Below are 27757 nucleotides of genomic sequence, written 5' to 3'. Positions count from 1 at the left end.
AAAACAAAAACAACCTCCCCAAAAGCCAGCAGACTTGCTGGAGAGGGGAAAGGGGACCAGAGAGACCAGGGGAGGGGGATAGTAGGGACAGGATAGTTGTGGTGGTAAAAGGATGAGAGTGATGAAACTATGCACATATACTAATCGCCCAAAATGAATGTAACTCTGATGTACTGCAAACGAGCACTAATAAAACATCTAAAAGATAAAGGTTATTTCTTATTTAACATGAGATAACAGTGGGATAGCTAACCCAGAGGTGGGTTATTTTTGGCATGATCACAACCCTGATCTCAGTCCTGAATCACAGTTGGTCTTTGTCACATCACAGAACACCTGGCAGCTGCCCCTCCGTCCTCCTGTATCTTTAGTGCAGACCTCCTCCCCCTCTGAAGCCTCGCCTTCTCTCTGAGGCAGATCACAGAGGTCCTGGGCAGCCTTCAGGTGATTCTATCTGAGTGCAGCTAGGCCTGGTGTGTCCTGGGAACAGCACAAAGTATGAGACATTTGTTTTGTGACTTACGAGTGAGGGCCGTTAGGTAAGATACGGAATTCTTCTAAGCTTCAGATACTTCTCTAAAGTAGAAGAATAAGGTCGTGACACTGTGAGATAATGAACACAAAGGCCTTGGTAAGGATGAGAGACGAGAGAGATCTTATCCACGGAATGTGGATTCTTCAGGGTTGAGTTTCCGTATCTCTGGGCTCAAATACATCTCTCCTTAGTCACTGCGTCCTTGCCAGGTTGCCCTTAGCTTTCAGTTCTCCATCATGATCTTGTCTTTTCCAGGATCCAGATCTACTTTTCCCCCTTTCCTTTCCTATATATTCTCTTCTGTATTCAGTTCTATGGTTAGATCACTGCTCCTCAGAGCACATTCTCCGGCTGCTGCCGGTACAGCTATCCAGATCTTGAGATTCCCTGTCGCTTACGCTACCCTTTCAATGATTGCAGTGGTCGCCTGGGCTACCACCCGATACTTGTCACATTGTTCTCTGGATGCCAAGGCACTGCTTTTCTCTTGTCATTCGTGGTTGGATCCCTACTTTTCTTTCTTTCTATTTTTTTTCTCATTGAGTTTACTGGTACAAGGTATACAGTACAGATACATTCATCATTGGGATCTGGTACCTTTCTCGTTTTTTTCCCCTTGTCCCTGCCCTCCCTTCACCCACTCCTCCCTTCCTTATTTACAAACACTTTATTTCCAGATTTTCATTTTCTACTATTTTTTCTTTTCCCTTCTTTCCTTTCTCCTACGCTTCCCACTTTCCCTACACCTTTAGCCCCTTTCTTCCTGTTTCACACTGTCAATTATACCATTAGGATCTTATGTACCATTACAGTTTTTCACACCAGAGAAACTCTTCAGTATTTACACCTGTGTGACCTATTTATGTCACTTGGGTGTATATCCTCAGTACGCATCCATTTTCCTATGGGGTCCTTACTTTTCATCTTTGCTCCCTGCACCGCCTGTCTTCTTCCACTTCTATGGCTGGTCCTGGATTTTTAACCTTCCCATGCCAGGCAGTGTTTTCAGATGTGAGGCAGGATCCTCTAGGTCTTTGTTACCAAAGCGTCATGCACTGGTTTTCCTGGGCACTAACAGACATGCAGACTCGACCAAATTAGAGTCTTCACTTAAACAAGACGCCAAGGTGATTCATAGGCGCATGAACACTTGAGGAACACTTGAGAAACACCACGATGTAAGCGGGGAAATGTGGCTAAGTTAGAAAATACTTTGGTGGTTGTCTGGAAAAATTTATTAACCTGTCTCTTGTGATATTCTTGAAATAAATGCCTATTTTCTGCTATGCCTGGCTGGTACTCCTATCAAAAGGGCTGCAATGAGGTATTCATGGGCTTTTTATTCAATGTCCAGGCTTGTGTCATGATGAAATTAACTAAAAAATTTGGAAGGTTATGTATGTGAAGAAATTCACCCTGAGACTGTCCTTCCTACTTTTGAATTACAATGAAAGAAAGGATTCTGCATTTATGAACTGTAAAGAGGAAGAAGTCCTGACGTCCATTTTGTAATCTGTGGTGTTTCCCTTTCCCTGCCCCAGCCTTCCCAAAGTTCTCCTGGAGGCAGCAGCTGAGTGCAGATCAGAGCATGCTGGTCATGGGGGAAGCGAGGGGAAGCTCTGAGAAGCTGGTAGTATCTTGGGTGACACGACTGAACTGATGGTCTCTCCTCCTAATGTTTTTATTCAGAACCTATTTCTATTTTGTTTCATCTATTAAATACACTCAAACCTGGTCCTAGGTGGTCTCTGCACGCTCACCTCCCACATGGCTTCGCTTTCACTTATATTGGGTTTCACTTCCGTTTATATTGTCGCTGGATGACAGCTCGCTTCTATGTGGTTTTAAACCCAAATCGCCCTATGTTTCTGACAGAGCGTCTAAGGAAGACAACTCTGCCATTCTTCGCACTGGTATCAGTCTGACCTGAGCCTGTCCCAGCAGCACCCGGGTCCTCTGCATTTCAGGACTGTGATGAGCTCCATGATCTGCACAAGGTAAGCTGTTATTTTCCTTCACGTGCGACAAGGTTCTGGAGATGGGAAAGAAGAGAAGGCTTGAAGGCATAGTTAAAGATAAGAAGAACGGAAATAGGGAGGCTGAAAGTGCCCCCATGCTGCGTGATAAATCAGGAAGTGGTGGAACCGGCAGTCAGTAGAAAGGCAAACATTTTCCTTTCTTCTTGAGCATAGCAGTAGTGGTTAAAACACAGTAAGCTAAATTTCAGGCAGGATTTTTTCCTAAACTGTGGCAAATGCACAATGACGATCACTTGTCTTTATTTTATTTGGTACCGGGGATCACCCTTGGGTCCTTGCATATAGCTTTATCTTTAAGAAAATGTTTGTGATGTGGCCATAACCTTGAAGGATGCTACTACGAAGTTTCCGAAAGCATATAGCGATCACTCAGAAGTGTGTGCACTCTGGGAAAGACTTTCCGACGTTGACAGAATACCAGACACGCACAGGTATCACTTATTCCCCACAGGAAATGGGGGAAGAGGTGAATTCTTCGCTATCACAATAAAATACTTATCTTCAGTGACTATATAGCAGCCAGTTTTAGCTGAATAAGGGAATAAGAAGGGAAAAATTTATAAATCAAAGTTTGGCTGATGGCAGCACAAGTAACTGTGAGTGTCAGCTTAAGATATACGGACTCCTTCTGAAATGTGGCCCTTAGGCTATGAGTATTGCAGCTCCCGGGAACTTCTTCTGTATTGGGGATTGAACCTGAGGTCTTTGCACTGAGCTACACCCCCAGCCCAGCCCTTTTATTAGTACTGTATGTGTTTGCAGCACATCATGTTTATACTGATCTTGGGAGCAGGTACATGTACATAATATAGATTGTTTTCCTTTTTCAGCTGCCTTGCCCTTCTCACCCACCTCTTTCCCTCTGCCTCCAAATCTCCTTTTCCTGTTTTCACTCTTGTTATTATTCTAAGCTCGTGTTTGTCATATAATTTTACATTCATTGAGGTTATTAGAGTCCTGTATGTGGCGCATCTTAATTCTTCTTACTTCCCCTCCCTCTCTCCCCTCCCTCTTGGTCTCCCAGACTCATTCCCATTTGCAAGAGATCTACCTTCTTGTTTCTTTTTATTCATCCTTTATTTTTTTTCTTTTTGGTATCAGGGATCGAACTCAGGACCTTGCATTTGCGAGGCAGGTGCAGAACCAATGAGCTGAATCCCTGGCCCTGTTTTCTTCCTTTTTTATTTTGATAATTTTCCCAGCCTGGGTTTGAACTTTCCATCCTCCTGCCTCAGCCTCCCAGAGTGTTGGGATTATAGGCATGTGCCCCCAGGTCCTGCTCCTAGAAACTTGTTATAAATGCACATTCTCAGGCCTCACCCTGATTTTCTGCATCACAAATTCGGGCTGTGGGGGCCCAGTGAGCAGTGCACTAATAATGAGATCTCCTGGCAATTCCAGTGGCTGCCAGGTTGATGACACAGGGCATAGCCCCAGGCATCTGCAACCAGGCCTGAGTTCCTTGCAGCTTTGCCATCATTTGCTGCATGGCTTTGGCAAGTCTCCCTGGACCTTAACTTTCTCCCCTTCAAAATGAGGATCATCTCCTCCCTTCACAGATCTGTTGTGGAGCAAGTGAGCTGATGTGAATCTGTGTTGCGCACACACTTAATGCTTTTCCTTTTTCCTTCCCTGGACCTGACTTCCTGCTAGAAGATCTAGGATGAAAGAGTCATCAATATTGCTGGAAAAATAACAGCACTTTCACACACTCAAGGAAAGAGACGTCTCATACTAAGTCAGCTATCTGCAGCTCGTGCCTGCGCTGTCCCACACAGGGGACTCTGGCCACATCTCCAGTGACATGAACACGAATATACAATACACATAAGATTTTTAAGATAACATGAAAAAGTTTGATTTGTCATTTTTTTATATTGATCATTTGTTGAAATGAAGTTTTGGAAAACAGTGGGTTAAATATATCTCACCTTCTTGTAACTTATAACAATGGGGCAAAAAGGAAATATAAAAGTGCTGTGTAAGAGGCGCACACGGACTTCCTGTTGGACAGCACTGGTCCAGGCACCCCTGGCTCCCTGCACTGTCTTAATGTCAGGTCTCAGGGACAAGGGAAGCGACTGCTGATAAAAACTGTTGGCTTCCTGGCTACAGACTGCGGTCTCTGTGGCATTGTTCCTCATTATTATCTTTGCAGCATTTTGCAGCTGCAGAGGATTCCACGATCTTTCATCAGTTATTCTTCACAACACAGCCTGCGAGGCAGGTCCCTGCTAAATTAGGAGGCTTGTGAAAGGGACTTCACCATTCAGAAGCCAGTGGATGCCTCTACACACCCCTAACACACGTGGTGACGTTAGATCACAAAGGCATGAAAATATCTTCAGAAAGAACTACCAACCAGAGGCAGATGCAAACAGGATGTTAGTCCCGAGTAACGGGATTGTTAATAATGTTCACTCCTAAATAAAGTTCACTGAGTGAAAACCTCCATTCCAGCTCATTTTCCCCTCTTGTTTTCTTAAAGGCAGAATCTAGAGACTCGGTTAGCTACTCAGACACTTAGAAAAGTCAGTTTCCAGGAAATGAGAGTTCTTTAAGCTTCTGCTCACTCTGCTTCTCTTGCTTCACAAAAGACAACTGAAAGGCACTTCCTTCAGATGCCTGTTTGTCCTCAACACGACTTAAACATCTGCTATGGAAATCATCTGTCAATCAAGTATATTACAGAGAGAAACATTTACGGAATTACCTGAGTTGAGATGTTTCAAATGACAATTTCTTATTTGCACTTCTTAAATGATTCAAGACAGCACAAACCTGCTCTGATCCTTGAGAGATTTTAGGATTATGGGGACTTACACTCTGTGTTTTAAATATTTACTCATTTTAAGAACCCAACGCTTACAGAAAATGCATTCCAATAACAGAAAGAAGCTGGCCGTGTAAGGACACAGGACTCATCCACACATCTGTCTCTTAGCGTGGTTGGGTGATGCTGCCTGGTAAAAAAGCAACCAGCGACATGAGCAGTGGGCAGATGGTAGGGGCAGACGACTGCATGTCAGGAAAAGGCTGCAAGAAATATCTCAGGACTCTTGCATTTCAGTTTTTTTTTGTTTTGTGGGGGGATGCAGAAAGTTCCCAGTTAAGGGCAAGTAAATACGGGGCACCTGCTCAATGCTGGGCACTAGGCCAAGCACAGTGGGTGCAGAACTGAAGGAGACAAAGCCCCGTTCCAGCTCGGACTAAAGTAGAAATAAATGTTAATCCGTGCCACACAGCCACGAGGATGACTGTATTGATTTTCATGTACAGGGCTCATTGCTTTCCTTTTTCTCACTTGCTGGGCATCATTGTTGGTATCAGGTCCTTGGAACAACAATGTTACATTTTAAAAGTATAAAAGATGTTTAAATTTTAGCAGCAGAAAGAGAGATATTTTGCACACAGTAGAGAAAAACGTTATTAGAATCTGGACTTGGCATTAAAATCAAGAATGCTTTTTTTGAATGAATGACGGCTTCTTCGAAAGGTAAAATTGTGGTGTTTACGATGCAATCTGGAAGCACTTCAGACTATTTACACTTTTCCTTTTTCTGAAAAGAGATCTGTGGACACTCATTCATCACATGAGCCGTTTTGCTGCGTATTTTGTACACGGCCGACTGCAGCTGTTGATATCGGTGTGAACATTAACAACAGGATAGAATGACAAGGTTACCAGTGGTTCAGGGCAAGATACGGTTAAAGGTTACAAAGAGACTTTATGAATACTTGCAATCTCATCTTAGTCCTTAATTAATTTCTCTACATTAGCTCTGGATTCCAAAATAAGTTTTTTGCTTATTTTTTTCTCTCTTCCCAAATAGCAATATTTATCCAGTTGTCTACTTCCTAGTGGAGAGATTTCTACCCACCAACATTTGGTCCCACAGGAATCTTTATCGTTAGTGAAACATTTACTATTGAGGCTGCTGCTACACGGGTCACTGAAGCTGTTGTCATCCTGTATTTCTCTCGATGAGAGAGAGACTTGCTTGAGCCCTCGTTTTGTATTGTTTGGCTTTCAAACAGGTCTCCCACCTCCCAGATGTGCTGTGTCCCCTTTCTTCTGCCACCCCTAAGAAGCACGTGGCTCCCTGTGTTGACTGCACGAATGCCCCACCTCCTCTCCCTTTCCTGAGCCCAGGTCCTCTGCGGTGTCATTTTGTGATGTCTCACTGCTGTGGGCGGGGTACATGGTCACGCGACTGCCCTGTCATCGCTAGGAGAAGAGCGGCCTAGGCTGGCAGTTCCAGGAAGAGGCTGAGACACACGCGGAGCCACTTCTAGGAGACTCTAGCCAAGAGGCTCCCGTGCCCAGGCACAGGCTTGGGAGGAGCAAGCGATGACTGTTGCTGCAAGCCACTGTGCGATGGGATGGTTTCGCACAGCAACAACCAGCTGACCGACCCACTTCCTACTCATTACCACAGACTCCAGATTCTCCCCTCGTCTGCTCTGTATTTTTCTTTTACACCCAGCCTCACTCTGCCCTAACAACTGGGGACAGAAAGTGAGACATACTATGGTCCTGGCAAGATGGAAGGAAAAATAAGGGTCAAACAGAAAAAACTGTGAGTTTCCTAAGGGAAAGACAGCAATTCACTTGTCACCATCCTGCTCCCAAAACTGTCCTCCCATATCCTGCCTCTCTTCTGCCCCTTACTGTCCTCCTTGAATTCCCAGATTCTCATTAGCACCCTGCACAATGAGGCTGGGGGGGGGTCTATTCTAATCATTCCTGACATCTGTTGAATGCTAATCTTATATTAAGCACTGAGCCGAGTGCTTTACTTGGGTTATGTCGCTAGGCCCCTTTATAGGCTGTGAGATGGGTCACATGATCTACATTTCGAATAGGAAGAAGCTCAGGAGATGTCAAAAGTCCGGCCTGGGATCCACAGCTGGGAAGCGGTAAAGCCAGGGCTCTAATCCAGGACTGTGCTGCCACGGCTTGTGCCACAAGGTCCCTTCTTGAATCTTCTTCAACCTACTTTCCACCATCATTCTTTCTCCCTGTTGTTCCTTCCCCACCACCTGGGCATCCATTGGTGAATATATTTTTGCACAGCATGGATAGTTTGGTGTACATTAGTTTAAAATTACCTAAATAATATTTTGTTTTGTTTTGTTTTGTTGGTTTTTTGAGACAGGGTCTCACTGTGTAGTTGAGACTGACCTGGAACTCACTATGTAGCCCAGTCTGGTCTCGAACTCACAGGGATCCTCCTGCCTCAGCCTCCCGAGTGCTGGGATTACAGGCGTACGCCACCATGCCCGGCCCTAAATAATATTTTGTTTCTTATCTTACTGTTTCTTTTTTTCAACCACTAAGATTTTAAGATTATTCCATGTTGCTATGTCTTCATTTAATTTGTTGCCTCTTAACTTTGCATAATACGCCATGGGTTCTGCTTATCCCAATTTCCTATACCCTGTTTTGTAGTAAGCAACGAGAGTTCTTCCAGCTTCCTGTGATGAATAATGAATTCCTCACACGATGGGGAAACCATCCTCTTTTATCCTCCTACACAGCCCTTCTAGACCTAATGAGAAATGACTGGATATAAATCCAGGAGCAGAACTGGTAGGCAACAGGGAACATATTATTGGTTGGAGTAAATTGCTCTGTGTAGGTTCCTCAAAAACCTAGGATTAGAGGTCCTATTTGATTCAGCTATTCCCCTTCTGAGCATCTCCCCAAAATAATTAAAAGCATTGTACCACAGCAACACATGTGCACCCATGTGTATAGCAGCACAGTTTGTAATAGCTAAATCTTGGAAACAACCCAAATGTGCATCAATTGATGAGTGGATAAAAGTCTTTTTTTATACAGTGGAGTACTACGCAGTCATAAAGAAGGATAAACTTTAGACAATTCTGGGTAAACGAATGCACCTCGAGACCATACTCTTAAGAGCAATAAATTTGACACGTGTGAATATTGTATTATCTCTGGTGTGAGAAACTGAAAGTATAAATAAGGACCCAAATGTGTAATATTGTGAAACAGGAAGAAATTATTCCAAATGAGATGGGAACTAGGGAGGGAGGAGGAGAAAAGGAAGGTGGGGAAAAGAAAGAAATGAGAGAATAAGGCTAAAGTGGAAACAAAGCCTTGCAAATAAGGAGGGGAAGAGAGGTTGGAGGAAGGGGAGGGGGATGGGAAAAAAAGAGGAATCGAGATACAACACGTACAGTACAAATTCCCTATGATGAGCAGGATCACTATGTATATCTACATTGTACCAACAAACAATAAAAAATTGCTCTCCACTAGCAGTACATGAAGGCACATTCGTACCTACGATCCTCTCTGAATTCTGCCATCCTAACGTGTGTTAATTGAAAACTTGTTATAATTTGCATTTTTCTAATTATGAATGATTGGATTTGTGACATTTCTTCACTTGCCAGTTCTGTTTTTAAGTTTCCTCTTGTACAACTCACCCCTTCATAATCTGCTTATTTTATAATTTATGTTTGAGTTTCCTTTCCTTTTTCTTATTGATTTGATGAAATCCTGTGCTTATTCTAGGTGGTTGCTGGCTTGAAACTTTCTGAATAATTTCTTCGAATCTATTATCAGGACTTTGTTGTATTTCATTAGCAGAAGTTCTGTTTTGCCATAATTCAGTTCATATATTTTTGATCTTAAGATTTTTACTTTTGGAGTTTTGTCTAAATGCCCTCTCTTCTCCCCAGCTGTCAAATATTTTGTTTTACATTTTTGTCCACAACTTTTCTGGGTTTCTATTGCTTCCCCTTTGAATGTGATTGCTAAAATAACCTTATTTCTGTAATGTGAGTGAAATAAGCTTGCAAGGGCAGGTTCAAGAACTTCATCATTGTATATATCACTAGTTTTAAGAAAACATGTGATAAGGGTCCAACACATCAATTGAGAAGTGAAATTTGGAATAAAGCCTGTTTAAGCACTGAAGGTTTCCTGTATATATAAAAAAAACAAAAAACAAAAACAAAAGAAAACACTGATGCAATAATACTGGGCTGGCAATGGCCATGGCCTGAGTGTCATTTCTATGTAATCATGGTGTTGATCCGATTGTAAATGACGTGGGGCAGCATTGCTTCTAGGGTGGGCCTCAAATCCAAGGCACTATGCTTGCTTGAATGTGCTTGTTAAAAGTAAGGAATTCATTTGTTGAAACCCATATAAGGTACAATACTAAGCCTGAACCCCGATGCACACTATGGGCTTTGGTTGATGAGGGTGTGTGAAGGCTGTCTCTTGAATTCCAACAAATGGACCACACTGATGTCAGCTGTGCGTGGTAGAAGGCTGTGCAACAGGAATGCTCCGTACTTTCTTCTCAGTTTTGCCCTAAACCTAAAACTACTCTAAAATAGTTTGTTAATTAAAAAAAAAAAAGATTCTAGAGCTGCTCCTTAAGTGTGCTAAAGCCAGACTTTGCATTTTAAAGTAAATATCCTAGGCAAACATTACGCTTTTAGAACTTTGATAGCTACTACTTAAAAATTATTATTTGCATAGCAATAATGAGAAGGCTTGCTGTAGAATTATACCCAATGGGTGTGAGTGAACTGGTGAGGGAAGGAATCACTTCGAGTGTATCCTCAGAGACAGCCAGACAGAATCAAGTTTTTGAATGTGCAAGAGTCCCCCACAATTTATTTTCACTTCTAATAAAAATTTTATTACTTATGTTTGTTTTATGGGCCTTTTATTTGCTTTGTTTATAGTGAAGAAAATAAAGATGTGTTCCGACCAAAAGCACAGAGACTAGCCCAGTAGATGCTAAATTTTTATCACCTTGTGGGTGAAGTACTGTGATCATATTCTCCTACATTCGGGGGATTTATGTCTTTACTGTTTCTAGAATCTCTGCTCTAGGACACCTCTCATGACATTTTCAAGGATTGTATTTTTTCTTTATCTGTCTAACAATATAGTGAAGGGATTCTCGGCCTGGTTTAGAAAGGGCAGTGCAGAAAGGGATCACATCTCCACCAGGGGAACACACACTCCCCATGAAGTTGGACTTCAGCCCTATGGTTCAGCTCTGTGGATATCAAAAGCTACAGAGGAATGCATGTTATAAAGGATTAACCTTTTCAGCCCTCCTCCTGCAAGATAGGCATATGTATGAGAAGATTATAAGACAAAACCTCCAACCAAACACCAAACTCATTCTCATCAGTCTTAATTTAAAAATATTCACAAAACTACCAAATGAAAAAGGCATATCAAAGCATGTGGAGAAAGCAGTGCCCAGATCCCACTAAGACTAGAGTCCTCCACTAAGACCGTGTGTCGCTGGGCACAAAGAGAAACAGCAAGGCAGAGGCACTTGGGGACACGGGCTCTGCAACCCATGAATTCAGCACTGTATAAATAAATGTTTGCCAAATATAATCAAAGCACTAAAAATAACAAGTTAATGTGTGTTAGGCTTTATGACAGTTTACATGACTATCTCTTTTTACTTCCACAATATCTCTAGGAGGCAGGTTTTTAAAATGTTCTTAGAGATGAGGACAGTTAGGTCTGTCCAAGTTCACAGAGCTAGCGGGTGGCAAAGATCAGCTTCTGAAGACTGGCAGAGACCTCTGTTTCCCCAAAAAAGCCACAATGGAATGGTATCAGAGAGGTGAACAGGTAGCCTGTTATTAAACAAAATTTGACTATCTGTCATGAGCCACCTATTGGTCTCTAATTACTAATTATAATAATTAGTACTGATGAGTGTTCTGTATTTCTTCATCTATACAGGGAGATGGTTGGGTGTCTCTGCTGGCCCTCAACCATGGCTACACATAAGCCTCTCCTGGGAGTTTTTCTACCTCCACCCACTTTATGCCGAATGAATTAGAATCTGGGGACAGGGAGGGTAGCACTGGAATAATTTTGAGAGCTCTTCAGGTAATTAGGATGAGTCACAATCTTTCTGCCCCAAATGTCCTGACTTTACCATCAGATTTCAACCCTCCTTTCACCTGATGCCCAGCAGAGGTGAGAGAAGAGGCTTGGTTTGTTTCCCATCTTCCATCTGAAGGGCTATTAAGCCCATTGTAGAGATTTCCTCTCAGATTGACCAAATAAATAATAAATAAATAAATAAATAAAGTACAGCTCTTCATGCTCTGAGAAGATTTTCCTGAAAAAGGGAAACAATAGCTTCATCTGCTACCATGTTCCGATCTACCTAGTACCTCTGGGTCCTGCTAATTAAGTTCAGGGAAGATTATCAACTGCATCTCTTTCTGGACAGTCGGAATGTCTGGTTTGTTTTGCTGGCACCAAAAGGCCAGCTTCTGATGAGGAACGACCAGGCCAGCATGTGGAGTAACCTCTGTTTGTCATCTTCCCTGGGGCAAAGGATTTCTTTGGAGACATGTCCCTCTGCTAAGGGCTCTGGACAGGTCCTCCTTTCAGCAAGTGCCATGGCCTCACCACTGGCGTCTCTGCAGTGGCCCACCGTCCAGTGGCTCTGTTGGACCATATGCTGGGGTAACTGACACAACGCAGCTGCTTTTCTCCCTGGCTCCTGGCTGGATTCTGCCTTCCAGATCTCTTGACAATGCCATCACTCTCGTTTTTGTGGGCTTTGACAGCACATCAGCTTGCAGACACATTACATGGCAGCTGCTGGAATACTCCCTTTGCCTCCTGATTATTCCGGGCACATCACCAAAGGTGACATGGTCACATTAAGCTGGGGAGAGGACTTAGGCCAAACTGATTTTTCTCCCCCTCAAATATAAGGAAGCCCCTTTTCACATATGCAGTAGATCAGGAAGAGAAATTCAGTACAATGCAAAAATATAGCATCTGGCAGGAATCAGCTGCCTACTGTCCATAAGGGCATGCTCAGAAGTGGTCACACTGGCAGTTACAAGTGATTTTCTCAGCGGTTTCTAGTTTCAGTTTTAAGTAGGCTGCTCTGAAATGAATGCTCTAAACAAGACAACTCTCTCATACTTGTTCTTATTTTTCATTTATTCATAGTCTCCTCTGTTTTGTTTCATACTTATATGATCACTGCTGCTTTTTCTGCAAGCTGATTTTTCTAAAGCCTCCTGACAGTGGAAAGCTTCTATGTCCAATTGTCCTTGGGCAGCAGTCTCAGCCTATCATACCAGCATTCTTTGCCAGTGCAAGAGTAAATCAGCCGTCAGGGACAGGCGTTCACTCATTTAGCACAGAGACAGCACCAGCAAGGTGCCCTCACAGAGCTGTGGGTGTCAGAGAAGGATCGGCCATCAGCAGTGTAACTCAGTACCTGAACACTACATGTCCTCCTCACAGACACTCAGGACAAACCCTGCCCTGTTCATTTTTGAACACTCACTGTCTATTACAGGACAGGGCATACATCAGACATGTTAGGCGAGTTCAGTCGAATAGCATAGTTTGGCCTGTTCCCTGGCCCACAATAAATGTGGCTGTCAAAATAAGGCACTCAGAGTTGAGGCAACTACCTTAAGGAGGCAGAGTGGCTGTGTGTTGTTCTAATATTCCATTCCCAGATTCTTTTAACATATGCATCTATGATAGGTAACATGCACATTTATTTCCTTTGCAATTAATGAAATAAGGAACAAAACGCTTCTTGTACAGAGGATATGTTAAACGGTATAAAGGAACTACTGATACAATGTTTTCATTACATTGATTCAAGAAAAACATTAACAATAGGAGCTAGAATTTATCGAGCACTTACTATATATATGAAACCACACATAAATAAGACATCATCCTGGCTCTGAAGAACCCTAAGAGTAAAATGGGAAATCTGCAAGTTCTTTTTTTTTTGGTGTGTGTTGCGGGGAGCCATGTTTTGTGAAGCATTACTAAAGATAACACATTTCTGCAAAGAGCCTCAATATTTATTTGTATCAGCACTATTGTCCTTAATGCTCTGTTCTTAGACATTCTGCACCTGAGATGAGCAAGGTTTCCCCCTGCAGGAGTAACTGAAGTGACAGTCTCTATTTCCATTGTGCTCCTCGATCTCAAATGGAATTAAGAGTGTAAGCAAGTAGCAAGAGTATAAATACCTGTTCTACCAAAAACGTTTATATTAAAAAAACAAATTTGAGTCGAGAATTTATGGCTCTAGGCAATCTGACTAGAATTAAACCCAAGAAGATTAATGGTTCACTCCATACTTTTCCTTCCCTTCCAGGGCAGATAGAAAGAACTAGAGGTTCCAGGATGTTTGAGAGAAGCTTGCAGGGAGGACAGACTTGATCAAACAGTAAAGAAATACACTTCAAAGCCAGGCATGGTGGTGTACACCTGTAATCCCAGCACTCAAGGAGGCTGAGTGCGGAGGGCTGCAAATTTGAGCCCAGCCTGGGCTACTTAGCAATTTAGTCCCTGTCTTAAAAAAGGAGAGGGAGTTGGAGATACAGCACAATGCAAAGTTTTATCCTCAGTACTGTGAAGCAAAGCAAAGCAAAGCAGAACAGAATAGAACAACAAAGCAGCAAAACCAACTTGTACAGAAGAGTCAAAACCTTAAGAGGTATATTTGTGATCTAGAACTTTAAATAATTTTGTATATGGAATGACCAGAAACAGATTCCTCCTAAAATAAAAGTTTAATGAATTAGTTTGTATTACACATTAAAATAAAAAAGTCATAAAAAATTGATAACTAACTTCACACATGAAGGTACCTACCAAAGCTATGCAGAGCTGTCTTATAAAAGAAAAAAAATTTCACATCAGTAACTTAGAAATAAGAAATATAATTCATGAACCTCAGTTATATCTTACAAAGATCAGTGATAGTTACAGGTTCAGCTCACATGATCATTCTGCTAAAGGGAGAAGGGAAAGGGTGGAGGGTGAAACTGCTGATTTTTAATCTAATTGAAAGGTTTCATTTAAAGGTATTCTGGAAAGTTGATTGGACATGTACTGATAGGGCCCAATCTCGTATATGATTCGGTTGTATAAAGTTTCGTTTCTCTCTTTAAAAAATTTCCTCTTCCTTCCTTTCTTCTAGTTGGCTTGATATTTATCTAGAGATCTTTGACTCTGGCAGCCTCTATCCCAGGAACTAAAAAGATCATTGAAATGTCAAAAATTATAGAAGTAGATGGTGCACACAACAGCCATTCAAAGTCAGTTTTGATTTCGTCTTCGGATTCCTAACCTACTGAATGGAAGTCAATTAATTGGGAAAGACTGAGAACAAAAATCTCTAGGGTACAGCTGGAGACTGGATACTGGTCAAAGACAGAGCTTCCTCTTTTAAGCAAACCATGGTACATTAATGATCCAAAGATGGATTTTTTTGTAATGGATTTCAGTAAACCTCCCAAACTTAGATGTTTTCCAAGTTTTCTATGGAGTAGTAGGTAAAGTGGAGGAGACGACTTCCTGTAACACATTGATCTGTGGCTCCTGAAAAGTTCTCTCCCTCCATGTCCTCTCTCTCCACTGCCCTCTTCCTCACCAACGGTAGCACCCTTCCCTGGTTCCTTGTGTGATTAGTGGGCAGTACTGATGATTCCATGCTCAAAAAGCACGACAACCATGCCAGTTGTTAAATGTGTAACGGCAATCATCATTAACACAATAACTGTTTCTAGGTAAGTCAGTAACTTACAGTGGAAGGGAGAATAGCAATGGATGGATGTTACAAGAAGGCACATTAAAAGTTAACCAAAATAAATGCATAAGATTCTAATAAGATTACTGACATTTAGAAATGGGAGGAAAGGAGCTAAAGGTGTAGGGAAGGTGTGATACGTAGGGGAAGAACAAAAAGGGAAAAGAAAAAAATGTGAGAGAATGAAAAGATGAAAATAAAGTGTTTGTAGATGGGGAGGGGAGGAGGGGGTGAAGGGAGGGCAGAGGTAAGGGGAAAAAAATGAGAATCAAGACTTGCCATGTAAAGGTACATGATCCCAACAATGAATGTAACTGTACTGTATCCCTAAATGTACCAATAAACTCAATAAAAAAAAAAAAAAAGTTAACCAAAATAAATGCATTCTAAGCTTAAGCCACAAAATAACCTTTTTTATGAGATAGAATTAAAAGGATTCATTCATTTATGCAAATATTCTCTCATTCAACAATTATTGAGTACCCACATATGACAGACATCATTGAAGTACTGGGGGTACAGTGGTGAATAGCAATAACAAAACCCATAAAGATCTCTGCCCTTGTCCTCCTAGGAATGCTGGAGAACTCATAAGAAAAAGAGATAAAATGTACAGTGTGTTCCTTACAGAGAAGGTGGCGTTTGTGTGAAACCTAAGGGAGGGGTGGAGGGAGCCTTGTGATTTCAGGAAGACAATTTCAGGCACGGGGAACAACACATGCAAAGAAAGGCCTTGCTATAGGACTGTTCCTCGTGTGACTGAGAATGAGGTAGTCTGGGCATCTGGGGCAGAGAGAACGAGGGAGCAAAAAACAGAGAGGGTCCCAGTGGCAAAGATTGAAGCAGACTTGGGTGGCCTCATAGACTGAGTGACTTTGATCTCATCACCCAGAGCTGGGGAAGCTTTGTTTGTTTGTTTGTTTGTTTGGTACCGGGGATCGAACTCAGGTCCTTGTGCTTGTGGGGCAGGAGGCAGAACCACTGCGTTAAATCCTCGGCCCTGTTGGGGAATCTTGAGGAATATGATCACACTGGCTCTTCTAATGAGAAATGATTGATAGGGTCTAAGGTTGGAACCAGTAAAACTATGCAGGAGTCTCTTAAAATAAGGCTAGGGAAAGGACGATGGCTTGACCCACGATGGCCACAGTCATGGTAATGAGAGTGGGAAGATTCTGATGTATTTTGAAAGTAGAGCTGACAAGATGATGATGATGATGATGATGATGATGATGATGATGATGATGATGATGATGATTTTATTTGTTTTGGTAGTTAGATGGAAGATGCATAAGGAGGAGAGACCTGGATGATTCGAGCTTTGTCTGGGCAGTTGGAGGAGCAAAGTCCATCCACATTATGAGATGAGGGAGACTGTGGAAGGGGGTTTGTGGGAAATATCAGGAGCTCAGATTTGGAAGTGGTAAGTTTGAGACTCTAATCACATGCTCCACTATGCAGCTGGGTATATGAGATCAGACCTCCCTGGAGAGGTAGGAGGGAGTTAAACCTGCGAGTAATCAGGGTGCAGGGTAAAATCCTGGCACTGAATGAGTCAACCAGGAGTGAGTGTAGATAGACTAATCCTCCAGTTAAAGATGAGAGAGACGGGGAAAAATTATTAAAGGAGGCTGAGCACGAAGAGCCCCAGAGGGGCGAAGGAGAATCATGTAAGGTCAGCTAGGGGAAGCCAACAGGAGAAGGAGTTTTCAGAGGGGCCAGGAGTCCACTGTGAAAACTTGCCATTGAAAATTGACCGTGAATTTGGGGGACTGGGGTGAGCTTGATAGGGCAGGGCCTGTGACATGCTAACTGTGTAAACCTGAATGCAGTGTGCTCACAGACGAGATGGGGAGAGGAATTACAAGCAGCAAGGATATAACACAACTCTGTGAAGGCCTCTAAGGTTTGCTCCGATTCTCAGAGTAACTTGAGCCCTTCTGAGAAGGAGCTAGGATATAAGCCGGTTCTTTTTTGCATGCCCATTTTGAGACGAGGCTTTGAAGACTTTGTTCAACACAAATCCTACTGGGAAATAGATAATTCCCTATGGTTTTATTAAAGTTTTAATTCAAAGCACTTGAAGATTTTTTTCCCCCTGGGCTTCCAGATCTTCACTGAATTTTTATAAAATTTCATAGTTAACTAAGATCATGAGGCTTAAAGGCTATTACAAAATATATTAAACTTTTGATTAAATAGCACTGTATAAAAGCTAAAGTAAGTAAAAATGAGACTAAACTCTACTGGTTCAGGGATGACTGGTCAGGTTGAAAACAACAGAATCAGCATCTCTTAAGAACTCATTACATGGTGTGGTGGTGCATGCCTGTAATCCCAAGGTTCTGGTAGGCTGAGGCAGGAGGATCGCAAGTTTGAGCCCAGCTTAGTGACTTAGTCACTCAGTGTCTTAGTGAAATCCTATCCCCAAATTTAAAAAATTTTAAAAGGGCTGGGGCTACATCTCAGTGTGAAGGCCCTGGGTTTAGTACACTGTACTGGAAAAAGAGAAGAACTAATTATATGTGGTTTTATAAAAGAAAGAACTTGAAATTTTAAGAAAAATGATTTGTGTTTGAATCCAAACCTATTCCTTGCCAGCAATGAAAATTTAGACAATTTTAACTTTTTAATAATTCATTAGAAAATAGTTAACTTTTCTGTACCTTAGTTTCTGATGTGAAGATGTCTGATGGCAAACATTTCAGAGTGTTATTGCAAAGATCAGATACAACTTCACCTGGAACAATGCCTAATAATAAAGTCTATGAGGATACTACCGATTATAAAATACTTCCACCCACATGCTTCTTTTGGACTTCCCTTAGACCCCAGAGGAGGCAGGGCTGGGCGTGGCTGTCGCCACACTGAAAATGGGAAGCGGAGGCTCGGGATATTAAGGGCCTGCTCCACAGTCAGGGCCAATGCCTGCTGGAGCTGAGACTGCAACAAGCATTGGGTCTCTGATCTGGCCTCTGTCCACTCTCATGTTGTCCCCTGGGCACCACGTGGTGTTAGAGCATTGTTAGGCGCAGAGGCTCCTCTGCTGGGAGCCTTAGTTTCTAATCTAACTCATTCTACTCTTGACAGCATGAGCGAATGGGCCCGTGACAGTGTGGGTCACAGATACACGTGAAGCAGAAATTTCCCCTAAAGTCTCCCAGAGCCTCTTCCCCTTGACTGCTGATTTTCTCGTCTCCACCCTTGCATGCAAACACACACCGAAAAGAGTAACGCGTTTACTGCTCTGAGGTCAGGAACGTTTCTGCCCTCTGATACTCTTTAACACATTCTCGCTGGCTTGAACCACTGGCCTGGCCCCATTGCAAACGTGTTGAAGGACACCTGTGAGGGTGTCCCAGAATTGTACTGTCGTGGAGCCGGAAGGAACCATAGATGCCATTTGCCCGGGACTTACAGTTTACAGACCAGGAATCTTCATTCCGGGACCATAAAGAAGTCGGTCTCCACTGGTGTCCAGGACAGCGCTAGCACAGGGTAGCTTGAGCCCGGATGGCTCCCTCTCATTTATCACACTGCTACTCACCTCGTGGCTGGGCACAGTGTGATACCTAAAATCACAGTTCTGAAGGATTTCCTAATCAAGTGAAGGGATTTATCCTAACTCCCCTTATTACAGAATTAGAAAGTGCTTAAACCACTTAATAAAGAAACAGTAGCTCGAGTCACCTCTTGATAGGTCATCATGTTTTTTTCTCTTGCAGTGTAAGTGCTAACAGACAAAAGTGACTTTAAAACTGCTCATCAGAGGGCTGAAGTATCTGATAAGCAAAGACCACACATGCAAATGTAGAAACAGACCTCTTTATAAATGATGTCTGACAAGGAAAAGGATAGCTGCGGCATAGGAGCTCTGGAAAATGTAATTATTCATCCTTTCATAATTAACGAAAGAAATTGAAATTGAAGCTTTCACTTCAAACTCTTTTTATCTGGATGAAAATTTAGTTTTACATAATTAAATTGACTTCACAGTTCAGTGTGTTAAAATATGCAATTAATCGGCATATCAAGGTCCGGTGCCTACTGTTGTTGGTTCATTTAGAAATCATGCTGCCCAGCTCCTACATGAGAAGGAGCATCTGCCTGTCCGCTGTTGTTCCCATAACCAGGGGAGCACACAACCTGCAGGGCTGGTCCTTCCAATTCAGAACAAGCAGCTGAGTGTTTTTTTTTTTTTTTTTTTTTTTTTTTTTTTTTTTTTTTTTTTTGCATGTGCTGACTCCTGTATGAAATGAACTGGATTTAAACAGTTTTCACTTTGCTTTGTTTTTAAGTGGGGCTTTTTTGGCGGGGGGAGCAAAAATAATTTAGTACTTTGATGGCATGCCACAGATGACTAACTCAAACTTTTATAGAGGTTTCCTTTCTAAATAACACTTGCATCTTCAACCTTGTTACTTTCTATTTGAAATGATGCTAAAGTTTCTTTATTTTAATTTTTTTCCATTTTACAATTTATGATAAATTTCAGCTGAGACTTCTTTCAAATGATCTTTGCACTTTTGGACATGGAGATGGTCACAAAACACTGGGGGAAACATCAAAGGGGTGTCACAGACATGGAACGGAGGTGAGTCCACTGAAATGTCTGAAGAAGTGGAGATTTTTACTTGAGTACTTCCTCCTTGTTTTCTCTTTGAAAAGCACCTTTGTGATGATTAATTTATGGCTTAATGGAATCTTATATTCTCTTTCATCTTAAGGCTGTGAGTGGAGCATAGTTTAACACTTGGAACTGAGTGCTCTTCCCTCCTTGATATCTTCCGGAATTAATGTAATGGTGATTTGTCTGACATTTTGAGCTAGAACCAGATTTGTCTACTTCTTTGTATTGCTCAGAAACCCAAATGAGGTCCTGACTACCAAGGAACATCTTGGTAGTTTTATCAGAAAAATATCCATAGAGAAAAGAATATCTTAATAAGTGAAAAGCTATATTAATTAAATTAATTAAAACCATAAAAGTTTCCACTTTTATATAATCAATTTCATAATTACAAATTATTCTAATCTTTTAGTTAAACCCAATCTCTCTTTTCTTAGGATACTGGTAAGACTTAGTTTTTGTTATTGGAAATACTTTAAAGCCATTAAAAGAATATTTAGTAAAATTTTGTTCACACATACACCATGCAAAATCACCAATCCAATGATGAATGTAACTGTATTGCATACCTAAAATGTGCCAATAAACTCAGTTAAAAAAAAAGAAACAAAATCAGTGATGGTCTTTTTTCAAGTAATCTGACTTCAGAAGTTTTGACACTGAACAAATTTTGAAACATTTGTAGTAATCAGTGAACAAAAAAATAATACCAAACAATGGAGGCTAATTTGTACAACAACAGAAAACCCTTTATCATTTCTTAAAAGCCATGCAGGTTCGATTAAACTTTCTACAAGGCTTAAACTGATAATGTGAAATAGGAAGAAAAGGGCTAACAGTGTAGGGGAAGTGGGAAGGGCAGGGGAAAGGAAATGAGGGAAAAGAAAAAAATATGAGCAAAGGAAAAAAATGGAAATAAAGTCTTTGTAAATAGGGAAGGGTGGAGGGGGTGAAGGGAGGGCAGGGGAATGGGGAAAAATGAGAACCAAGACCTGTCATGTAAAGGTACAAGATCCCAATGATGAATGTAACTGTTCTGTATACTTAAAAAGTACCAATAAACTCAATGAGGGGAAAAAAACCCCCAGCTTTCTACAAGGTTTAAAACTCCTAGTCTGATTTTATACAGAGCTCTGCAGAGCAGAGCTGTTCACATCTTTTTAGAGTCTCACATTAAAGTCTTTGAATTGAGAAATAAAACTGCTGTGTGATTGACAGGTTTCACCAGAGTAGCCTCATGCTCTCTGCCACTTTGTTGGGTCTACCTGATTGGATACAGATGAAATAATACTGGCTTTAGTCCAGAAACAACAGTGACACATGCAAGAAGATGATGAGCACAGAAAAACCATACACATAATCCCTAACCATTATGTTAGCATCTTAACTTTCCCATAAAAACTTCTATCAAGATGTTTAATGAAAGTCATCCTAGATGGAAAGGATCAGACATCAACATTCAACAGAATCATCCAGGAGAAAAAAGGCCGTTTTGAAAACTGTTGAATATTATTCTGTGATGCTGGCCAGACCTTCCCAAAGCATGAGAGAATTGGCATTTATAACCCTCAGTAAAAAATTTCCTGGTTTTGTTTTTGTCTTCTTTTTTTCTGAATTCTTTTTTTTTCTATTTGTGATCAAATGGTGGTTGGGAAGTTAAGGGTTCTTAAAATAACTTTGAACTTTACAGGGCACGGATAGCATTCTGGTCTACTATGAGGTCGTGGTGGGAGTCAAGCAAGTGCAGAACAAAGTGGCCTTTTGTTTATTCTTTCAGGAAAGGTAGCTCGTTCTAATTTTGATCTATCTTTACCTTTAAACTTAAAGCAAACCAGAAAGAGGATGGTGTACACTCAACAAGCCCCAAAGAGAACAGGGAAGAGCATCAGATTAAGGAGTCACACAAGTCAAAGGACTGAATCTGCAACATAAGTAAAAGTGTAATTGTTTTTATATTATCTTTTTATCCTAGAAACTCTGGGAGGGGGGTAGTTTTGTTTTTAGAAAGTTAAAGCACCATTCCAAGTGAGTTATTTTTGTGTTTAGAATAGTTTTGATAGGACTAGGTAACACGTGTTCTCTCTTATAAGTCAGGGAGCTAAGGAGTTTTGGGTGAGTGCTTTTGTAGGCTGCTCCATTTTATTTATTTAGAGTTCAGAGTTTAGAGTGATGGTCCATATGTGAAGCTCGCTATGTCATTATTACATGTGACATTCAGGCTTCTACTGGAGGCCTGTTACAACAGTGAAATGGTTTTGAAATTTGCAATTTCTTTTTCTTTTTTTCTTTTTTCCTGTTACTGGGGATCGAACTTGGGACCTTGCGCTTGCAAGGCAGGTAGCACCACTCAGCTAAATACCCAGCCCAAAATGAGCAATTTCTTGAAAAACAAAACAAACAAACAAACAAACAAAAAACCAAAAGAAATTTCACAATTCAAGAATGAGTTTAGTTCCAATTAGAATACAATTTAGAAGAAAGAGCCACTCAATGAGGGTATTAGTGTAAGTCTAAAGTGTCCCCCCAGCACCAGCAACTGAGCATAGGGCCTCACACGTGAACTTTGCCACTGGGCTACATCCCCAGTCCTTTTGTGTATTTTATTTTGAGACTGGGTTCACTAAGTTGCTTAGGTTGACCTTGAATTTGCTATCTTTCTGTCTCAGCCTCCTGAAAATTCCAAAGTATTAAAGTTAAAGATAACACAAAGATGAAGCAGTTCTAAAAATTGATGTCTGTAACACAGTCTTGACATTAAAATTCTACCCTAAGAAATGAAATCGGGAAAGGAAACTAAAAGATGTCACTTGAATAATGACTCCGTACTTCTTATATGCCCATTATATTTATGTGTCATTCAATGTCCTTGTCTTCTCTCCTACTTTTGTTGTGTTTCAGTAGGCAGTACTGAAAAGGTATCTGGGGAACCAAGATCTGTCACATAAAGGCATGAGATCCCAAAGAATGTAACTGTATCACATACCTAAAAAGTACCAATAAACGAAATGAAAAAAAAAAATCTGGGGACTTCTGATTACCCCGGTAATGCATTTAAAATTCAACTAATTAGACAACCACTGCAGACTCTTAACTATCTGTGGCCAGGATCACTGCCTCTTGCTGAGGAGAGTTTGAATTTAAATAAAGTGATTGTGACGATTTTAGAGATTTCCCAGGCATTTTTTTTTTCATCCTAGAAAATAGCTGAATACATGGAAGGAAAACATTTTCCATTCTAAGAAACAGACCTCCCTAAAATGTTGCATCACAGCCTTTAACTGCCCATGACAACCGTGAAATCAGAAAAAGAGGGAAGAAGAAACTAGAACAAAGTGCATTTCAAATAACAATAATGGACTTAAGGAGCCACAGAAAGGTACGCGCCACCGAGCGATAAACAGGCACCACACAACACTTCAACCGTACATACCTCTTGAGTTGAGTCTGGGGGAGGGTCTGGGGATTAAGAGACAGTATTCCAAGACACATAAAATGGAACCACAGCAAGGCATTAGCACTTGATGAGGAAGAAGGAGAGCAGCGCCACTTCCACGCTCCGGGCATCTACCCAGAGTTCCCCAAAGCAATCTTACCTTTGTTTTCTGCCTTCAGTTCCTCTGCCATCAAGCTGTCTTGTCGGTTACCAAGCACGAACGCTAGAAACGACAGGATCAGGGCATCCAAAATTCCAATAATAGCCAGGATGTAGGCCCAGCGCACTGAACATGCCCCGAGAGTGTACTTGTCTGTCTTTTCTCCGCACATCCGTTTTACTTCATCTGAATCCCAGCCATCGGGGAAAATCATGCAACCAAGCACAAGGCAGGCAGCTTGGGGAGAGAGGAAAAAAGAAAGAAAAAATGAAGTTAAGAGATTTTATTTTAGCAAGTATTTCTATTGTTTGTCAATCATTGTTTCAATTTTTTTTTCCTCGATTTAGAGTGCGGTAGATCTCACCACTGTTTTACTCCCAGTGTGTGTGAATGTGAGTGTTTTCCTGGTTAACTTCAAAGCAGCCCAGCACTCATACTAAAAAGATCCTGGGAATGCACTTTAGAGTAAACACCCATCCTGAGGTATATGTATTTGGTACCAGGGATTGAACTCAGGATCTTGTGCTTGCCAGGCAGGCAACGGAACCACTGAGCTATATCCCCAGCCCTAGGAGAAAATATTGAGAAATTGAATTTTTGTGTGCATTTGTGGGAAGTCTTCCATTGCAAATGGGGCCATAAGGAATCATAACACTGCAGAACGACAATTCCAGGCTGGCTTTGAAGATGTATTTGGTACCAGGGATTGAACTCAGGATCTTGTGCTTGCCAGGCAGGCAACGGAACCACTGAGCTATATCCCCAGCCCTAGGAGAAAATATTGAGAAATTGAATTTTTGTGTGCATTTGTGGGAAGTCTTCCATTGCAAATGGGGCCATAAGGAATCATAACACTGCAGAACGACAATTCCAGGCTGGCTTTGAAGAGCTGTGACAGCAGCCAGATAAGGCACTAGGATAACAAGGAAAAAACCAGGGTGTATACTGACTTTGAATCACTGAATTTTACATTGTGATCACCCCTGCCCCTGACACGCAGAAAAGTTTTTTGAAGCCATCTTTGCCCTGAGCAACGCATGCTGATTATTTTCTACTCTACTCACCATTCTGTTTCATTTTGTAAAAGGCTGAAAAACACTGCAACACAGAGCAGCCTCGCAAGGCTTTTATAGAAATTAAGAAATTCAGAAGAATACTTACATTCTATTTCCCAAATATCACTGTGGAGTCATATGGGTGCTTTGAATGGGAATGTGGTACTTTGGCAAAGTGGCTACTGTTGTCACTTTTTAGATATCTAATCGAATTATGTAGTGGTATATAATCGTCTTTTAAAGTTAAGTAGAGATTTCTGGATAGGTGGACTCCTTCATCCATTCTCTCATTCATCTAAAAACGATTTCTTGAGCCTCTCCTATGGCATGCCAGCAGCTGTTCTTGGTCTAAAGATACAGTGATCATGAGAAGAGACATGGTTTATGTCATCATAAAGCTTATGTTTCATCAGGAAAAGAAGCAAAAAAAAAAAGCATGCAAATGAAGGTTGTAAGTTTTAATCGTCTTTTAAAGTTAAGTAGAGATTTCTGGATAGGTGGACTCCTTCATCCATTCTCTCATTCATCTAAAAACGATTTCTTGAGCCTCTCCTATGGCATGCCAGCAGCTGTTCTTGGTCTAAAGATACAGTGATCATGAGAAGAGACATGGTTTATGTCATCATAAAGCTTATGTTTCATCAGGAAAAGAAGCAAAAAAAAAAAGCATGCAAATGAAGTGGTTGTAAGTTGTAATGAATGCTAAGCAGGAGCATCTAGGGGCTCAATTGGAAATAAGAGTTGAGGCCTTCTTTAGAAAAGGTTGTCAGGGAAGGGATCTGGAGGGGATATCATTTAAGCTGAGGCCCAAAACAGGCAAAGACTCAGATGTATGAAACGGGAGGGAAAGCTATTACATGGAGCAGCAAGGGCAAAGGTCCTGAGGTTGCGAAAAGTCTTGCCATATATGAGGAGCTGTATGGAGATTGGTTGCTGGGTTGGAGGAAGAGATTACATTTATGATGAGAGGCAAGTAAAATGATGGAGCATGGCTGGGTGTTATTTCCAGGTTGTGTAGCTTAGGAAGACTATGATGCCACGAGCAAGTTAAGAGTTCTGTGACAACTAGGGCCAGCTAGTTCCTGAAGCTGGAAAGAGGGGTAACCCTAGGATGGTTGCTTCACTGCAACTTACTAAAGATGGAAATGGATACTTTCTTTCCTTTTTCAAAACAGGCACATGGATCAACAGGACAGCTTTGAAGGAGACCTGGACCAAGAGGGCTGGCAGGCAGAAAGACGGCCCAGAAGAACCCTGCTTTGGTGTCCCACACCGTCTTCCAGGAGAACGATCTAAAACTCTGGGTCCCACGTGATGCCTCTTTCCTCTGTCCCATTTTCCTTTCTCAAATGTTGCATGCTCTTCTCACCTGCCTGGGCAGCATCTCTGCCTGGACAGGTCTCCTCGTTACTTCTCTACTTGAAGTCTCCAGTGTCTGTCAAAGTGAGTCCTAACTTCTCTTCCTCTCCACACCCCTCTTTAGTTCAGATTACACATGACTGATGAGACCTTCTTGCTCAAAACTTTTTGTTGGCCACCCATTGGGTGCTGAAGAATAGCCAGGGCTCTCAGGCATTCAGAAGCTCCATCATCCAGCCCTCTCCTCTTTATATTCTCCACTCCACTGGGTTGAACTGCACACGACTCCAAGTTTTTCCATGTCTCTGTTTTGCTCTTCTGCTGGAGTATTTGCCATGGTTGTCCCTAAAAGCTCTACTCTTACATATCCTTTGACACCCAAGCCAAATGCAACATCCTCCACAAAGCAAAACTTCTCAAATTCTTTTTGACCTACAATATTGCATGTCCCTGAACTCTCACAGCTGTTGGCAATCCCTAGCTTAGGGTCTTTGCTGTTTTTATGTCATTATAGCTATTTATCCACCATGTCATCTCAATGAACAGATTGCAAGCTTTCTGAGGAAAGAGTCATCAAGCACCTAAAACAGTGCCTTGCACTAAGTAGACACTAAAATACATTTAAATGGGGAGGTGAGTGAATGGATAAATAAACAGTAACACCTAGAGATATATTAAAATACACTTTATAGACATCAACACCACAATTACCCAATATCGCAAATCTGGTTAAAGATGGATTCATGCATAGGTGATATTTAATGGAGACAACTGATTATAAAAACTTGAGAGCATAATTTAAATAAGTGAATTTGGTGATTTGGAAATATTTTCAGGGCCTTATTCCCTCTGTACTTCTCAGAACTCAGTACCCAACATACTATAAAGCATTATCTGATTAAAATGCTCCATGTATTTTATTTTATTGTTTTGGTACTGGGAATCGAACTCAGGTCCTTGTGATTGCAAGGCAGGCAGTGGAACCACTGAGCTAAATCTTCTGTCCTGATCTACGTATTTTAAAAATGTGGTTTCGATGAGCAAAATTCATTTTATTTGGGATAGTAGAGAATACCTTTGAATCAAAATTATACTTTGGACAAATGCTTCTAAATTATTTGGGAGATTAAAAAATATTCTATGCTGGGCATGGTCGTGCACACCCACAATCCTAGCACTCTGAAAGACTAAGGCAGGAGATTCACACGTTTGAGCCCAGTCTAAATAACTAGTGACTCAGGAAGACACTGTCAAAAACCCCTACAAAAACGAAAAGCAACAACAAAAAAACAAAAAACCTAAAGCAAAACAAAACAACAAAATAAGCAACCAAAACAAGGCTGAGGTTATAATGAAAGCCTTGAGTTCAATCCCCAGTACTGAGAAAAAAATAAATTCTAAATACTTCTTTAAAAATTAAATATCTTTTATCAGCAAGAAAGATACTTTATTATAAAGAATCAAAAGGAAATCTTTTATTTTATGAATGGTAATCACTTGAAGTACATATTACAGCTTAGTTAAACTTCATAGAAATCACCAAGTGACACAAATTCAGGCAGGTTACTGGGCTTATGTGACAACCTCACTGGGACAGGGTGCTTGTGGAATGCGGACAGCAATAAAGACATATTTCTCACGGTCTTTCTGTCTTGAGTGTGCACTGATTTCTTTTAAAGTTTCCATTTGGGGAAACTGTGAGCCGTAAACTGGAATGAAAGTAGCAGAGTTAGAATTAATACTCTGAAACTAAATGCACAGGAGAATAGGAATGGCAAACGATTGTTCTCCACTCTCAAAGTACCATAAATGACTTCCTAAATGGAATTATAAGTGAACAATATGAGGAGATGGAGGAAGTAATATACAACTGTACTTTATACAATTAATATTTTGCTGAAAGCTATGAAAACAAAGTTTTTGAAACAC

At 41.2% G+C, this 27757-nt stretch overlaps 1 protein-coding gene and 1 long non-coding RNA gene across 6 annotated transcripts in view; one reads left to right on the top strand and one right to left on the bottom strand.

Moving 5' to 3' along the window:
* Lhfpl3 (LHFPL tetraspan subfamily member 3) overlaps positions 1–27757 on the bottom strand; it is a 514451-nt gene that overhangs the window by 114828 nt on the left and 371866 nt on the right. For all 3 annotated transcript variants that reach the window (XM_010634017.2, XM_010634016.2, XM_010634015.2), the window contains exon 2: positions 23415–23651. In XM_010634017.2, the coding sequence (XP_010632319.1) occupies positions 23415–23651 (237 nt within the window). The remainder of the gene's footprint in view (positions 1–23414; positions 23652–27757) is intronic.
* On the top strand, positions 365–25810 carry LOC104869021. 3 transcript variants are annotated; one of them, XR_782162.2, is made up of 8 exons: positions 365–539; positions 2411–2532; positions 16467–16614; positions 18917–19074; positions 19687–19785; positions 21649–21761; positions 23019–23197; positions 25645–25810. It is a non-coding gene; the product is annotated as an uncharacterized LOC104869021 (long non-coding RNA). The 3 variants fall into 3 exon arrangements; XR_782164.2 differs by lacking the exon at positions 18917–19074; XR_782163.2 differs by lacking the exon at positions 21649–21761.

Source organism: Fukomys damarensis, unplaced genomic scaffold (genome assembly GCF_012274545.1).
Source record: "Fukomys damarensis isolate Sample0158 unplaced genomic scaffold, DMR_v1.0_HiC HiC_scaffold_4, whole genome shotgun sequence".
Taxonomy (NCBI): Eukaryota; Metazoa; Chordata; class Mammalia; order Rodentia; family Bathyergidae; genus Fukomys; species Fukomys damarensis.
The sequence above is the reverse complement of the archived record's forward strand: the minus strand, read 5'-3'. Positions and strand labels throughout refer to the sequence as shown.